At 38.9% G+C, this 16,594-nt stretch overlaps 2 protein-coding genes across 4 annotated transcripts in view; one reads left to right on the forward strand and one right to left on the reverse strand.

Moving 5' to 3' along the window:
- Nucleotides 1–3,210: 3,210 nt before the first annotated feature.
- rlbp1b (retinaldehyde binding protein 1b) lies at nucleotides 3,211–11,433 on the forward strand. Its single transcript, XM_034878190.1, has 8 exons — nucleotides 3,211–3,307; nucleotides 4,533–4,575; nucleotides 5,332–5,460; nucleotides 5,778–5,982; nucleotides 7,954–8,132; nucleotides 9,270–9,428; nucleotides 9,740–9,850; nucleotides 10,869–11,433. The coding sequence occupies exons 2-8, from the start codon at nucleotides 4,564–4,566 to the stop codon at nucleotides 10,995–10,997; spliced, it is 924 nt and encodes a 307-aa protein (XP_034734081.1). The 5' UTR covers nucleotides 3,211–3,307; nucleotides 4,533–4,563; the 3' UTR covers nucleotides 10,998–11,433.
- A 2,137-nt stretch (nucleotides 11,434–13,570) lies between these two features.
- Nucleotides 13,571–16,594, reverse strand: part of abhd2b (abhydrolase domain containing 2, acylglycerol lipase b) — a 10,885-nt gene continuing 7,861 nt past the window's right edge. For all 3 annotated transcript variants that reach the window (XM_034878183.1, XM_034878185.1, XM_034878184.1), the window contains one exon: nucleotides 13,571–14,791. In XM_034878183.1, coding sequence (XP_034734074.1) covers nucleotides 14,565–14,791 — 227 coding nt within the window. In that variant the 3' untranslated portion in view covers nucleotides 13,571–14,564. The remainder of the gene's footprint in view (nucleotides 14,792–16,594) is intronic.

Raw genomic sequence — 16,594 nt, forward strand, 5'->3', positions numbered from 1 at the left:
CTGTCTTTATTTTGTTTCACCAAGGTCTCTCCTTCATTACACAAATTTCTCCCTCGCTGAACAGAAACTTCCACCACATAGCCTAAAAGTTTGTAAAGGCCTTAAGATTTGAGCGTGACACTAGATTATGATACATTGTAAATAATTACACTATCTAAACATGAAACATTGCAAGCGGCAGGTGGAGCTGTACATTTTGTTATGCTCCATGGATCTCTAAATCTCTCATTTAAAGCCTGAACCCCACAGCTCAGGCCATAGGGAGAGAACAGAAAGTAGCATTGTTTTTCTCTATCCATCTAATTTTGTTCCCCAAATCTCTTTGAGCAAGATCAGGTCTGATTTAGCAGATTACTAGTCGCTGCCTGCTTTTTCATTGTTGCATCAGAAGTAAAACGTGTGTTGGTGATGTTAGCAAGTGTACAAAGAAACTTCCAAACATCCACCACACGAAAGAACAACTGGCTGCATCGGCGTGTTCATACTAGACTGTCGAGTGTACAGAAAACTGCCTGGCCATATGTCACATTCAGGACAAAGGAAACAAGACCCCACTTCAGGTCTAGCTGGGGGCCTTTTTGCGAAGAAAAATTAAAAAACCCACAAAAAAAAACAGCATTTATGTTTTAGCCCGATGGCCCAAACGGATATCTGCATATCAATGCAGAATCTGTACAGGCAGGCAACGAGACATAATCTGGTTATCGGAAGTGTTCTAATTTCAGTTTCCAAGTGGTATGGTCTAATGCATTCAGGTTGTTTTTTGGAGAGCAAAAGACCCGGACGCATTGGCCAAAATGCAATCTTAATTTATGGTTTTGGGTGTTTAAAATACATTAAACAAAACCACAAGCAAATGACAATTTTTCAAAAATACAGCCACTGATGGAGCATCAACTGAAATACTTAACGCTTGTGTTGTCTTCCCATCAACCATGAAAAAAACAAAACATTTTGGTCACTTTTTTCAACAATATCGCTTTTTCCAACATTTTTGTCTTTTTCTTTTTTAAATGTTTTTGATATCTTTAATGTTGACATTTTCAGCTTATTTTGACCACTTTTTGCGACATTTATAAAAAAAAAAGGACAATATGGGGGTTAAGGGAAGTGTGTGTGGATTTTCACTTTATCCGCTTGAACAAATTGTCCTTTCTAGAAATAACTTTGAATGGGATCTGAACATGAGCATCGTGAGTCCCACACAGGATATGTTGAGGATTATGCAGTAAATGAATGCACAGAGGCGTTTATTGTTTTGGTCTGTTACAGATTAAACATGCAAAAACAAATGGGCCACATACATTTGATTTGATTTAAGCCACTAATGATGTTTCCATTGTTTAAAAAAATGTTTCTTATCACATGCTGTAAACGTTTCTTAACCCAGTAAGTGATTTTGGACGCTTGTACCCTGGATCTCGGTGTTTTCGTCATGACCCAGCCTTCATGACCACAGCAGAGGGTAGGAACAAAAACTGGCCGGTAGATCGAGAACTTTGCCTTCTGGTTCAGCTCCCTTTACCTCACAACGGTGCAATAAATTGAATGTAAAACCGCCCCCGCTGCGCCGATTCTTCGACCAATCTCCTGCCCCATTGTCCCTATACTTGTGAACAACACCCCAAAGTATTAAAACTCCTTCACTTGGGGTTAGTGAAGGAGTTTCATTCCCTACCTGAACAAGCCACTCCATCGGTTTGCTGCTGAGAACCGTGGCCTCAGATTTAGAGGTGCTGATCCTCATCCCACCCGCTTCACACTTGGCTGCAAACCGATCCGGTGAGTGCTGAAGGTCACAGGCCGATGATGCCATCAGGACCATATCGTCTGCAAAAAGCAGCAATCCCCAGCGCACCAAACTGCAAACCCTCCCTACCTCGGCTATGCCTTGATATCATGTCCATAAATATTACAAACAGGACTGATGACAAATCGCAGCCCTGGCAGAAGCCAACCGTCATCTGAAATGAGAAAACCGGTTCGAACCTTCACCATTAGCTGATGAAGTCTATGCATTGTTTGTTACATGTTTGGATTGTATATGATGTGTTGGCAGATTACCATGACATTTGGTGGATTAGATTTATTCATTAGATTTTCTAATCAGGGGCTGAGGTAGCCTGGATCCGCCCTCCTGCGTACATACTAATATTTATTTTCCGTCAGTGTTACCTCTGGGTTTGCGTCATATTCTTGGGTTTTCTTCGGTCAAATCTTTACCGGTCCAATGACGATGATGGAACGGAGGGAGTGGCTGAGAACAATGACGTTGAGGTTGTGCGCTAGCCATAATGGCGGTGGAGAAAAATGTGAACGAAGCCATTCAGTCCGTTTTGGCAACTCTGCCGAATATTTACAAGTTATTAAAGCCTGAGCAAGAACAATCTTTGCTAAGTTTTGTTGGTGGCAATGATGTTGTGGCTTCACGAGGTTTGGGAAAAGTTTGATTTTCCATCTCGCTCGTTAGTGGTTAAGGAGTTGGCTAAAGCGAACGCCAGCAACGCTAAGCCGACGTCACGACCAAACGTTAGCGAATGGTAATGGCAGATCCAATAGTTATAAACTACTCTCCCTTACCCTTAAAGTACCCTCCTTTAAGGAAGTTAACACTTGTCAATAAAGAGTGTCCAGACTCTGTACAAATGAAATGTAACAGTCTGGTAGGACTAGGCAAGGTCTGAGGTTGTCTAAGTAATGAATTTTGAATATAGTCACATAGAGAGCCAGCCTATATTATAAATCCCAGCCCTTGCTTTGAAAAGTAAAAGAAAATAGATAAAGACTAATTAAAGGAAGTCATTCCTATGGCTGCTGGTCCCATTAGAAATGTCACAACTTTAGAATCAATATGAACTCCTAATCAACATCATGTCTCTTAAAATGTTAAAAACAGATCATTTAAATACAGGCCTCCACCTCTCACCGAGTGCAATCACGATGCAGAAATCAAACAGGGGAATCAGCAGTCACAATGGTCAGTTTTCACGCAAGTCTCCTTGGAATGCAATCAAATCCCTCCACCCTCTTAAACCACCTCTTACCTAAAGTGTGTACTCAAAATTACATCATGCAAAATCTGCACTGACCCTGCTTTTCATCACGGGAGCACCTTCACCATTGGCCAGAGACCCTCACCATCACTTCCTCCCACCCTCTGTGCCTTTTATGCTGATTGAAGAGAAACAAGTTGGATATAATCTGGTGTGACGCCACTAATCCCAACACTACAAATTATAGGTCGCATCCATCTCGCTCCACACAGACTCCCTGCGACTCCCCACCAGCAACTTCACATTTGCTTAAGGTGAGACTCCTCTACTGGATGTGCTACTTCACTTATGTTTTCTTGCTCTGATGTTGTACAACTCTCAAACTCTGCAGCTCTTCAGGGTTCCTTTGTAATTTAACTGTTGTTAATACAGCAGGGATTTTGACCAGGGACAGCAATTATCTCTTTTGACGTGGCATGAAATCAAAGGATTGTGGACATTTGCTTAGTTTTTTCTTGTATCTTGATGTACTTGAGTTAATTAGATGAATACTAATATAAGACTCAGTAGGTGCATCATGGGACTTACTCTGGCTGCAATCCCACTGTAACCAACAATCCCAAAACTGGTGCCGCTTTGGATTTTAATGTCTATTGAATGGCATATATTGTGTTACATTATTCTCCAAACCTCTGCCTGCCAATGTCTGGGAACGTAACTTATAGTCAATGTAAAAAAAAAAAAAAAAAAAGGGAGAAGTAAAGTGCTTTGAAGGGTCAGCACTACTTGTCTGCACATCAAACCCATGAGAACAATTCTCAAGGTTTCCAAAGATTACATGGAAATGTGTTTAATAATGCACAAGATATTTTAGAATTTCTCCTTAAATACAAATACAAATGCACATTGACTTATCACTTTAAGTGTCATATACTAACATCAAGTTTGTGTTCATTATCTATTGCTCTGCTGGTTATTATTCATTTTGGTCTATAAAATGCAAGAATAGTGTCGTAAAAATATTCAAATATGTCCACCAGAATGGCTAAAAGCCCAAGGTCACGCCTTTAAATTGCTTGTTTCGTTTGAGCAACTGTCTTAAAGTCAAATATGTTAAGTTTACTGTCACATATCCTACAAAGAGGCTGTACATTTTTTGGTATTTGTACTTGAGATATGATTATTATTATTTTATTATTATTATTTATTATTTTCATAAAAGTTGCACAAAATTCTTTTTGAAATCTATGGGAGATTTAAGGGAACATAATGTATAGTATCTTTACTGATTGTTGATCATTGATGGTTATACAGCATTTGTCGGTGTGATACTAAAAAGTATAAACTTTGACAGAACTGGGAGCCTCTTGATTACAAAATCAAAAAACTGTTGACCATAAATCTCCTGATAAATCATCCAGGGATGGGCAAGTGCTAAATATAGCCAAATCAAGGTACCCTGTGGTAGCAGAGAGGGTGGGATGAAGGGGGATTAAAGTGGAGTACAGTGTGTCAATTGTTTTTGGCTTTCTCTTCCAGACAGTACAAAGCTGATAAAAGAGCAGAAGATATGGCTGTGGTTGTAAGTATTTGCACCTTATCTTATTTAAAACTGTGTTGGTTTGATTTTGCTAAAAGAGAACTAATCGATGCCGATATTTTACGTGGTTTTCTGAGTTGTAATAAGAGCGTTGAAAGTGGAAAACCCTGTGATTGGGTAAATCTCCAAGACAAATACCTATTCATGGTCCTGTAACATGGCCTCAGCTGCAGCTCAACATTTCTAAAGACCAAAGCCCATTGTTTTGGATGCCATCCACGGCTACAGTAGCATTAGCTGCAAATCCCTGATCCCTGCTTCAGGTCTACTAGTAGTCCTTACCATGTATTTACAAGCTTTCCTGGACTCATGTGAAGGAGATTAATAAAACACTGAGGCCTATTGATCGTTGCTCCTGCAACACTGGCGATCAGGCATTTTGTCTCACAGATAAGTTGGACTGTTTGTAAACCTTTTTACCATTAACAAGTCTTGTGAGAGAATTATCTCGTCAGAGTAGAAAAAAAACTTGCATATATTAGGGCTATATATCAAACCTCAGCCCTTTTTTTGTATTGAATTATGTCGGAATGAAATGTCTAAGCTAATATTCATTTAGCTGGGCCAGTTGCATGGCCCTGTTAGTAGTGTGTGCAGACTTGTGCTGAGACACACTACAGAGCTGTCATTAAGGTCAGAAAGGTTGCTATTAATCAGGATTACAGGTACAGCAAGACATACACCAGGACGTGCAGTCCTAGTTAGTTGTCTGTTTTAGCAATAATACTCTCTTTTCAGAGTGGAACTTACCGTATGGTGTCGGAGGAGGAGCAGGCTCTCAGGGCAAAGCTGGAACGTCTCACCGTCAAGGACCACGGGCCAGTGTTTGGACCCTGCGCTAGCTTGCCGGACCACACCAAGCAGAAGGTTAGCACACTTGACACAAAGCATAATTCATGTAATACAGTTTAATCACTGTTCTACAATTTTTCACTCATGATGTATTACGTTAAGTTATTAAGTTCTTCACTAATGGAATGGCTAACATGAAGGCAAGGTTGGACTGAATATCAGGGCACTTAGAGAGACAGATAAAACCAAACTAAGTAGATACCATTGTCAAACAGTACTCCTCTGTGCACAGAAGCTCTCCCTGCACAATCTTACAACACAGTCAGTCACTCGCAACATTAGACATTTCGACAGGTCTGTGAGCTTACTGTCTGGTCTGGCTCTCCCTACAGGCCAAGGACGAGCTGAATGAGACAGATGAGAAGAAGGTGGCAGCAGTGAAGGAGCTGCGCGAAATGATCAAGGAGAAGGCAGATGCAGGTGATGACCTGGCCAAGGGGGTGCAGGACACGTTTGGAGAGAAACCAGACAGTTTGCTGGTCCGCTTCATCCGGGCCAGGAAGTACGACGTGCCCAGAGCCTTCGACCTAATGAAGGGTATGTTAGAAACATTTTAAAGTGGCAGACATGAATATACTGACAGCATTTTCCTCACCAATTCAATTTTATTTTATTTATAGTATCAATTCATAACAAGAGTTATGTCGAGACACTTTACAGATAGAGTAGGTCTAGACCACACTCCAGAATCCACAAGAACCCAACAGTTCTAGTAGTTCCCTCCAGAGCAAGCAACAGTGCGACAGTGGCGAGGAAAAACTTCCTTTTAGGAAGAAACCTCAGGCAGACCCAGGCTCTTGGCAAGTGGTGTCTGACGGGCCGGTTGGGGTTGAAATGAAGAGTGGCAATAACAGTCACAGTAAAAGATCATGGAACAGTGACTAAAAATAGTAGTTTGTAGTAGTTCATGTTATGGGCACCGCGGAGCGTAGCGGGCTGTAACAGGGCATCGCAGGACGTGTAGCAGGACAATGGCAACAGCTGCAACCATGATTTTGGAGCCTCCCTGATCCAAAGAAACAGAATAACAACATACGCACTCTGGGGAATGACTCCCCAGACTTATGTTATTAACAAGAATTTCTGGGACATGGATGCACACAAATAGAAAGATAAAGGAGAGAGGAGCTCTGTGTGTCAAAGAAAGTCCCCCAGTAGTCTAAAACTATTACAGCGTAACAAAGAAAGACAGGGTAAAGAGAGGACTCTGGTCGGGCTGTACTGTCCTGCCTCCCTATAGTTTTATTTTAGTATTGATTATTTGGTAAATTAATCCGACAACAATGAAGTGAGGCTGAGAGGAGAAGGGGTGCCATGGCTGCGGCTATACCTCCCCTGCCAATCTAGGCGAACGCTGCAACTCCTTACTTTCTAAATATAAGCTTTGTCGAAGAGGAGCGTTTTAAGTTGACTCTTAAATGTGGTGACGGTGTATGCCTCCTGAACCTAGACCGGAAGCTGATTCCACAGTAGGGGAGCCTGATAGCTGAAGGCCACCAGAAAACATTATTGTATGACATGGACCCAACATAAAGAAAACAATTATACACAGTGCTTATCTGTATGATATGAGCAGTGGAGGAAGAATGTAATACCACAGTCTCAAAACACTCTGTTACAAGAAAAAGTCCTGCATTCAAAATCTTAAAGTATCTAAAGTATAAGCATCAAAATATACGTATAGTGCGAAGAGCAAAAGTACTTATTGTGCAGAATGGCCCATTTCAGAATTATCTTCTTTATAATACTTGATTAAAATTATTGCTGCATAAGTTTTTACATCCCTTTTATTGTTTCAGCTGATAAAGGGAGAGTTAATTTCTTAATCAATAATATTGTATCATAATTTATTAGTTATTAGTATTAACCTGAATTTGCAAAGTAACTAGTTTTGTCAGGTAAAGCAGTGGAGTAAAAGTACAATATTGTCTTCCAAAATATAGCATAAAATAGAAATAATCAAGTAAAGTAGAAGTACCTCATGAATGTACTTGTACAGTACTTGTTGTTGTTACTAAGACTTACCACTGGATACGCGTGACTGTTTATAACATCATATGGAATACAATATAATGGACAGCTTGAGACACTGTTCCAGAGTTCTCTAACAATAACTAACTAGTATATATTTCTGCACTGACAAAATGTCTCAATGTACAGTTTACCAGTTTCATGCTCAAACAGTGATTTATATTTCCACCACGCATGGGTCATTGTCAGGGTAAAGAAAGCCTTTCAAACAGGATTTAGATCATCATGTTACACTAAAACTCTCCACTGAAAACCACTGAGACATTGTTACCTAACCTAACTTTTCATAAATATAAAAAACACAAACGTTTGACTTTTAAATTAATAATTACATTTCTAAAATGTTATTGAAAAATTTAAATAAAAAACTAGAATTCCATAATTGTTATGGATGGCTTGACCAATCGATACTTACCAAAGAATGCCAGATTTACAGCCTGGTGTGACCCTGGAATCTACCCCTGTGTTTCCACGCAGGCTACGTGCGGTTCAGGAAGGATTACCCCGAGCTGTTTGATAATCTGACCCCAGAGGCCGTACGCAGCACCATTGAGGCCGGCTACCCCGGCATCCTGCCGAGCAGAGACAAATACGGCCGCGTGGTTCTGCTCTTCAACATTGAGAACTGGGACTACGAGGAGATCACCTTTGATGAGGTAAGTGGGTGGTTTCTGGGTGACCACATATCCCACAATGCACTTAGAAGTGCATATTCATTACATTGCATAAAATGTCAATTAGCTGATGCTTTTATCCAAAGAAACTTTCAATTAAATGCTTTCAACCTTGAAGTTGCGAACTCCAGACAACAATTAGTAAGTACAAGTACATTAGCTTTAAATAAAAACCAAAAAGCCATTTGAATATGATATTGTCTTATCCAAGGTGCAGTAGGAACAGATGTGCTTTTAGCCATCAGCAGAGGATGCGTAGTCTTTGGCCGTCCTGATGTCAATGAGGAGCTCATTCCACCATTTAGGAGCCAGGACAGTAAACAGTTGGGATTTCAATTTTCCTAATCTCATTTTCTATTTAAGTGTGTAAAGGACTTCTTTGTTGCACCGATCAGACCTCGTTATGGGTGGAAGAAGTATTCAGATAGTTTTATATTTAAACTTAAAAATAGCAATACAACAGCGTAAACATGTAGAATAAAGCATAAATATAAAAGTGTAACTATAGGAAAGTAAATATACATAACCATTTGCGTCAATATGTAACAAAATTACAAAAATGTAAAAGTACTGTGTAAAGTAATGTGTGCGGAATGACCCATTTTGAATAGTATATATTTTATCATAGAATTACAATTAGTGATGCAATTAATGTTGCAGCTGATTAAGACAGGGCTAATGTTAATTGTTTTCTATGCTGCTGTCATAATAAAATATCATCACTTATTCGCTGATTTATATTTTGTATTAATAATCTGCAAAGTAACTAGTGTTGTCAAGTAAATGTAGTGGTATAAAAAGAGGAAATAGTTGCTTCCAGAATGTATTGCAGTAAAAATTTTAAGTAGAAGACAATGGAAATACTCAAGTAAAGTACCTAGTACCTAGAAATTATACTGAAATACAGTACTTGAGTAAATGTGCTTAGTTACATTTCATGACAGGATCTCCATATCATCTCATTTTGCTCCAACATGAACAGAGCGACAAAATGTGACTACAAATATTAGCAAGATTTAATAATAATATAGTATAATATATATATATATATATATATATATATATAAAATAATAAGACAATAAACGTCAGTGTGTGTGTGTTTGTGTTTGTTTGTTTAGATCCTGCGTGCCTACTGCGTGATCCTGGAGAAGCTTCTGGAGAATGAGGAGACTCAGATCAACGGGTTCTGCATCATTGAGAACTTTAAGGGCTTCACCATGCAGCAGGCGTCTGGAATCAAACCCACTGAGCTCAAGAAGATGGTGGACATGTTGCAGGTGGGAGAGATGGATATTGTAAAAAAATGAAAGCTGCAGATGAAAAGTTTGCGTTTAAGTTTCAGAGAACATTAATAATTCATTGCATTTATATAGCACTATAACACCACCACCAACTTACTTTGAATTAGTGTAAATGCTACATGGCTAGATCCTAGATTACTAGTAGAGCTAGATTGGTTTGCAGGTAAGAGAATTAGATGTTTTTAGATTGGGGTTAAAGTGGAAGAAGACTCTTCCCTCCCCTAACATCTTGAGCCAGGTTTCATTTCATTCAAATAATCTTACTTTGTTGTTTGTTTTTCTGCCAGGATTCATTCCCTGCCCGTTTCAAAGCTGTGCACTTCATCCACCAGCCCTGGTACTTCACCACCACCTACAATGTGGTCAAACCACTCATGAAGGGCAAGCTGCTAGAGAGAGTGAGTCAGACAAATAGAATGACTGAAACTGAGACAACATAATGGGCTTTTCTCATTTTATTGAGAAACTGGATGTAAAATATTGGGTGCCGTGTCACTGCCCGATGTGAGTCGAGTACAGATGTAGGTCGCGCATGCTCAGATTTAAACGATTCACGGCGTAACGTGTCATGCCCGATGTGAGTCGAGTCAGACCGGCTCTGGTCGAGTACAGATGTGAGTTGCGCATGCTCAGATTAAAACAGTTTATGACATAAGATGTCATATGAAATTTGTGAAATCCATAAAATAATAAACTTTTCAACTTTTTTAATTTTCAATCAATAACAGAAGATGGAAATCATTTCTAAAATGTTTTAGCTATCTATGATTGTTTGATTGCCAAATTTAGCTCAAAACACCCTTCGACTGACAACCTCTGTTGTGTTTGATTCCTAACTCGTTGCCAGCCGTAAACAAACTTTGTTGTGTAGGTCCATTTTTACTGTATTGACATTACCTAAGTCTCTCGTTAGCTTCTTGTAAGCTACTTGTCGCAAAGTGAAGCATGCGCAACTCACATCGGGTAGTGACAACATGTCATTACATGAAGCTCCAAGGCATTTTAACTATTATTTTTTATTCAGTCCTTGTAGTTAAATAAAATCCTTCAAGAAATAAAAGTACACAATTGTTAGCATTAGTTGTCTTAATTCAACCTTTATATGGTGCAACATGCATATTTAATCCAATTTGAAGATTTTTTAGTTTTTGTATTTCATTTGAATAACGTGTTGGTTTAAAAATATTTCATGTAACAGTGCTTTTTTTTGGTGGTGCTTCAGGCCTGCAATAATACACCAAATACCCATAATACTCCAAAAAGCCACTTTACAATTAACCTTATGCAGTGGTAGTATAGTGCTCAGGCACAGGGTGCTGAAATTAAATTTCCACTAGTTCAGAGGTTGGACAGTTGGGTGCTGAAAATTCCCACAGCCTCAAACGCCTCTAATGTCAGCTAATGTTTTTGCTCTAGGTTTTTGTCCATGGAGACGAGCTGGAAAACTACTACAAGGAGTTTGACGCTGACATCCTTCCCTCTGAGTTTGATGGGAAAGGTTCCAAGTACGACGGCAATGCCACAGCAGCCAAGCTGTTCGACTAAACCTCGTCCCTCCATTTGCACCAACCAGGCGAATAGCCATTATATATTACAAACCCCACAGACTGTGGAGACTCAAAGGCCAAATCTAACTGTGTGGTTGTGGGAAGAAAACATTATGAATGAAAGGCACAAGTGTGTGAGAAGTTCAAGTGATGTTGTTTTCCGGGGTTCCTGATGAAGCACAGTCTAACAGGAACAAGGCAGTCAAAGCCACTTACCCTCAGTCAATAAAGCCCCTTCTCTAGAAAACCATTTGGTTGCTACTTAAGCATCTCACAATTCCTCTTTTTTAGCACTGGACAGATTGTTTAACAATGCATGTGTATTAAGACTTTTGACTTTTTAGGCAACCATTGACTTCACAACAGCATCTTGTGAAAATCAACCTTAGTTTAAAGACTAAAAGCTCGAAATAGACAATTCATCACAATAAAAATGCGTGTGGTTTAATTTTATTTATTGCCACATGACAGTAAAGCAGTTTTGGGCTCGTGCTGTTTTGATGCATGCTCACAACTGTTACTGTAACTGATCAAACAATGACGGCAACTTAATATTCTTGGTGGTGGATTACATATGTTCAAGGCTTTGCAAGTTGATATCATTTTAAACCTAAATCAATGGAAGCCAGTGGCTGTTGCGTTAACTGTGAAGTACACATATTGGGATAAAAAATTAAAAGCACCAGTTTGATTCTTTGAACATTCAGATGCATTAAAGTATTTTTATGTCATTTCAGAAGAAAAAAAAAGTTAATGATTTAAACATACATGGGGACCCACGTTAAACCAAATGAGATTGCTTACCGTCTGGTTTTGAGATAGTCTGTCTCGTATCTGTTTACTTGTGCTTTGTTTATACCGTAGTTCACCCACACAGCTAGTTTTAACACTGGCAGGCTCCAGCTTTCAGAGTTTCTACCCTCTGCCCCCCCGTCTCTCCTAGAAGTACAAGGCTGATATTCTAACAAGTGCCTGTTTCTCATGTGTTTTTGGGATTGCAGTTTCTTCAATTTGAATATTAAGTTTTACCCATCGTGCTACTTGGTGCACCAATAATAATGTCAATAAATGTACAATAAACTTTATATAAATATAAGTTGTAGTCTTTGTATCAATTTGCAGTATAGTACTTAGAACATTTACATTTTGACCTGATGATGGCACTAGAGGAAAAATCATGGGAACTCCAAAGTCAGTGGGTGTCATTCTCTGTGGTCGATGAATGACTGTACAAAACTTGATGGCAATTCATCTGATAATCGTTGAAATACTTCAGTCCAAAGTGGCGGACTGGCATTTGCATGCTGAAAGCATGGCTATATAAAGAAAAACCCAGAGCTGGTTAAAATAAACAGACAAAACAAAAATGTATGTGAAAATATTTATCAATGAGTGAGTTAAAATATGACTAATAAGGTATGACTGTGCACCACAGTACAAAAAAAAATTAAAATTAGATTATAAATGTTACACCCATATGCTGATACATAAAGAACAAAAGGAACTGTAAAAACAATAAAGTGCAAGCAAAAAAAAGTCCTTATCAAACAATTAGGACATATTGCACATACAGACAATAGTGGTGCCGTTGCATTTGACTTTCAAATCACAGATAAAGAAAGTATTAATTGATGATGATTAAAATGTTGATTAATAAGCTCGCATGGACTTGGGTGGAGTCGTCTGACAGGATGTTACTCACAGGAAACTGACTAAAAATCAACAGTCACACAAGAGGCTTTGAATAAACTCAAAAGCAAAATGATTGTCATGTGGATTTTCCACATCTTATTTTGTCAACATTAGAGACCTTTATCAGTACACTTCTCATGGAAATATACTGTATCATAAGACATAACAGTTACGTTTTCATGTGTTTTAATGTAACAAAAATTATTTGGTTTTACATGGCAAACTCCACCCATCAAGCATGTACCAATAAGCAGCTTAACACAAACCCCCAAAAAACCTTGGCCACTTAGGAAACGTACAATTAGCCCTTGTTCAAAATGATGTCTAACATGAGACTTCCATTGTATATGAGCCAAAGCCATGTGCCTATTTTTATAAGTTTAAATGTGACCGAAATGGAGCAGACTCATTAAAAAGTTGAGCTACCTTTTTTTTTTTAATAAAAGTGAAGAGTGCTTTGGTCCAAGTGCATGAATTTAATATGCTTACAGTTTGTGTCCCATTTAAATTGTCTTCTCCTGTTTTTTGTTCAAAGTGTTCGTGCACTCTGTTTGACCCAGCTCTGTCTTAAACAGTCGTGTAGACTTTTTCAGTATTTTGTGTCCAAAATTCTGAAAAGGACCTTTTTCTGTTGGTAATAATCAGAGTTAACAGCAGCATTTAGGAAATTATAGCATCTGACCATCCTCATGCTGTTGCAGCAATTCATGGGATGGGACACTTTGACCTGGAGTAGTAAGAGGTCAATGCAGGTTTGGATGAAGTACCCATATTTCCATTCAACAATACAGAAATAAATGTTAGAAAAAATCAAAAAAACAAAGATTAGCTTTTCTTTCTGTCTGCATTTTTTAAATAACTCTTTAAGAACCTAACTCTAAGGTCAGCAGCAACATTGACATCTGATGGTCCACTGTACACAATGGACATTCAAAGTGAAAAACTGGAGCCAAACCGGGCAAAACGATGCCTCTATATATATACACACACACACACACACACACAAGAAATAACACCAAACTGGCTGTTATTAAACAGAATTTTCCAAAATAACCGCAACCTTTTCTTGATGGAAACAAATAAGATTATATCAAAATAAAAGGAAATTAAATTTATAGTTTGACTAAACACGTTAAGGAACAGGAAATCACTACTGTAAACCGTAAATCATGTCATACTGCTGCTTATCAGAGGTAGCTCATTGACTAATGAGTAGCCAGAAACCACATCGGTTGCACATTCACATTTATATTAAAGGCACTTAAAATCTGATCAAGAACTTAACAAGTTAAATTCCGAAAGACTTGCTAAAATGCTTCAAAATACAACTGAAGTTGGCCTACAGGTATATTATGTAGTATATTATGGTTAAGAGTTTAAGGCTTCAGACTGTGTCCTTCCCAATAAGACACATTTCCAGTTTTTATATATCTGCCTAATGTGTGTGTAAGCGGATTTATGAATATTGAGTATCTGGGAAATTTCTCGGCAGTGATTCATGTAGGAAAACACATGCAGGTAAAAGGTCACCCCACCCTCCCTAATTATATCACTTTGCTTTCCAGACTCAAGAAGCAGCAGCTGCCAAAACCAGCAGAGGGTAAACTTGTGTTACACGGAGGTTAACGGGGAGCAACAGGAAGGACCAATTCACCATGGGGTCATGTTACATTTCCAGGTATCTTATGTTAGTTTCAATTTACAACTTGGTGTACCAACTTCCAATTTGCCTTTCCTAACCGGTTTAGTGACTTCCTCAATTCCCAAAACAACTTACTAGATTTTAAAGCCATTAGTACTGAAGTAGGGCAAGTATGTTAGTCTTTGTAGTTTTGGTCGCTGGTTTAGTCTCCAGACTTCTATGTATAGCATGTTATCCACTTTGTGTTACCCCTGTGCTCTGCAGGCATGAGTTCCTGTCATGTTGGCTGTCCTTCTGGCAGGCCGGCAGGTTCTTCTCCCACTGGCAGATGGCATTGGTGTACTGCACTATGACCTTGTCCATCCAGGTGAGAGGTTGAGGTAACAGCACGGCTCCCTCAAAGAAGCCCAGGTGGCCTCCGTGTTGGGTCAAGACGAATATCACATTGGGCATCTTTTCTACAGATTGGAGAAGTAAGATCATCTTTTTTTACTCAGCAGTATTTACTATTGAAGTATGGCAACACCTAAGTTAGTGCCGGCCCATTCATCCTTCCAAACAGCTGTTGAAACATAGTGAAAGTATTTGTTACAGGAAAATAAGTTGGGCTGGTTTGGGTCTGTCAACCAGCCATTTGAACTATTTAAGTCATCATCCACTCATCATTGCCAAACATGGCATTAGACCCTATGTTTAAAGTTTCATTCACCAAATACATCCATAAGCCTCTAGGCCAATAAATCATGTCTCCTGATATAAACACTGGCTCATAACTGAAGAAGCTTTAAAGCGCCAATATTAGGCTAATTTTCAGGTTAACAATTGTATTTTGAGTTTGTACCAGAATAGGTTTACATGGTTTCATTTTCAAATAACACCATATTATTGTTGTACCACACATTGCTGCAGATCCTGTTTCCCCCCTGTGTCTTTGGGTCTCTGTTTTAGCTACTGAGTGAGACATCTCACTTCCATATTCTATTTGTTGGGAGTTGCACATGCACCGTAGCTAGGTAAGATCACATCAGCTAGAGAAAGAGTTCTCCAACTTTGGCCAGTCCAAGGCAGGATTAGCTGGGAGACTTCTTCTAAATGAGGGCACACTTGTGGAATACCTGCAGCACAGGGACATGGAAGTAGTTCTTTTGTAGATTATGGTGAACAAGTGTGTGTTGTAGCAGTGTTTTGCAATGGAGAATGAGCTAGCATTTTAATAAATGAATGACTAGTGACAAATAAGGAATTTTAGCAAAGACTTCCTAATTTTATAATGCCTAACAGTGACCCGAAATGTATGACTTGCACAGGATTGTGAACTTGTGCAGGGTTTGAATGTCAATACATCAACAGGGAGGTGAAAGGATATTTTAGGATTAGGCAGGTGGACAGTATTTGGCACAACCATAGAAACAGATTGAGCTGTACAGTCTTTACCAGCACTGACTGTTGTGTAGCAGTGACACCTTATAATTATAATAAGTTTTTATGCACCTTATTAAGTCACTTTAGTTTCCAGCCATTTGGTAATTTAAAACACTATTAGTCCCCAGAGGACAATTTGCAGAGTTGCATAGAGTAGTACAGTAACACAATATAGGAAAGAATTCAGCATTATACACAAAGATAACACATATAAAATAAATATAGAACTACTCTACGAGCTGGCCGGTGACAACTCAGTCATTGAACCGGAACCGGAGGCTCCCTTATCTTGTTAATGTGAAGGTACAGTAAATAATTAACTGCTACGTGGAGGGGACTGACTGTCAGACCAGTGGCCAAGATGTTTGGTTTCCGCACAGAAATACACCGTCCTCCTTTCCCTATCGGTTACTCACCCCTACCAACACATACTCTCCCCTACCTAACACTGTGTAGATGCACACGCTCCAATTCATCTACACATGTGGGTTACCCTATGAGTACTAAAACCAGCATCAGTGTCTCTAACTCTTTGAGTGTTTTGCAGAATATTGAATATTGTCACCAAATCTATTTGTTGAAAAGGCACATTTTCAAGAACTAAGAAAGCTTGTGACAATATGTTTATTCAGTGGGTTTCCTATGTGTAAGAGGTATGTACTGCAAAGTCTTATCCTTAAATTCAGGGATAACACAGTTCAAACTTAAATTTACAAAACAGTATGTATGTTTCACTTGTCAAAGTAATTACTCACACAGATTTACATGCATATGGGCCAATGCATGTGACCTACAGAGGCAAGAAAAGGCAACACGCACATGTGTGTACCACACACACA

The sequence above is a fragment of the Etheostoma cragini genome, chromosome 8, assembly GCF_013103735.1.
Source record: "Etheostoma cragini isolate CJK2018 chromosome 8, CSU_Ecrag_1.0, whole genome shotgun sequence".
In the NCBI taxonomy this organism is placed as follows: Eukaryota; Metazoa; Chordata; class Actinopteri; order Perciformes; family Percidae; genus Etheostoma; species Etheostoma cragini.

Excerpts from the sequence above, each read along its gene's own strand:
- rlbp1b (XM_034878190.1), top strand. Across the intron at positions 9,429-9,739 it reads AGATGGTGGACATGTTGCAG|GATTCATTCCCTGCCCGTTT; the intron begins GTGGGAGAGATG and ends TTTTTCTGCCAG. Across the intron at positions 9,851-10,868 it reads AGGGCAAGCTGCTAGAGAGA|GTTTTTGTCCATGGAGACGA; the intron begins GTGAGTCAGACA and ends TTTTTGCTCTAG.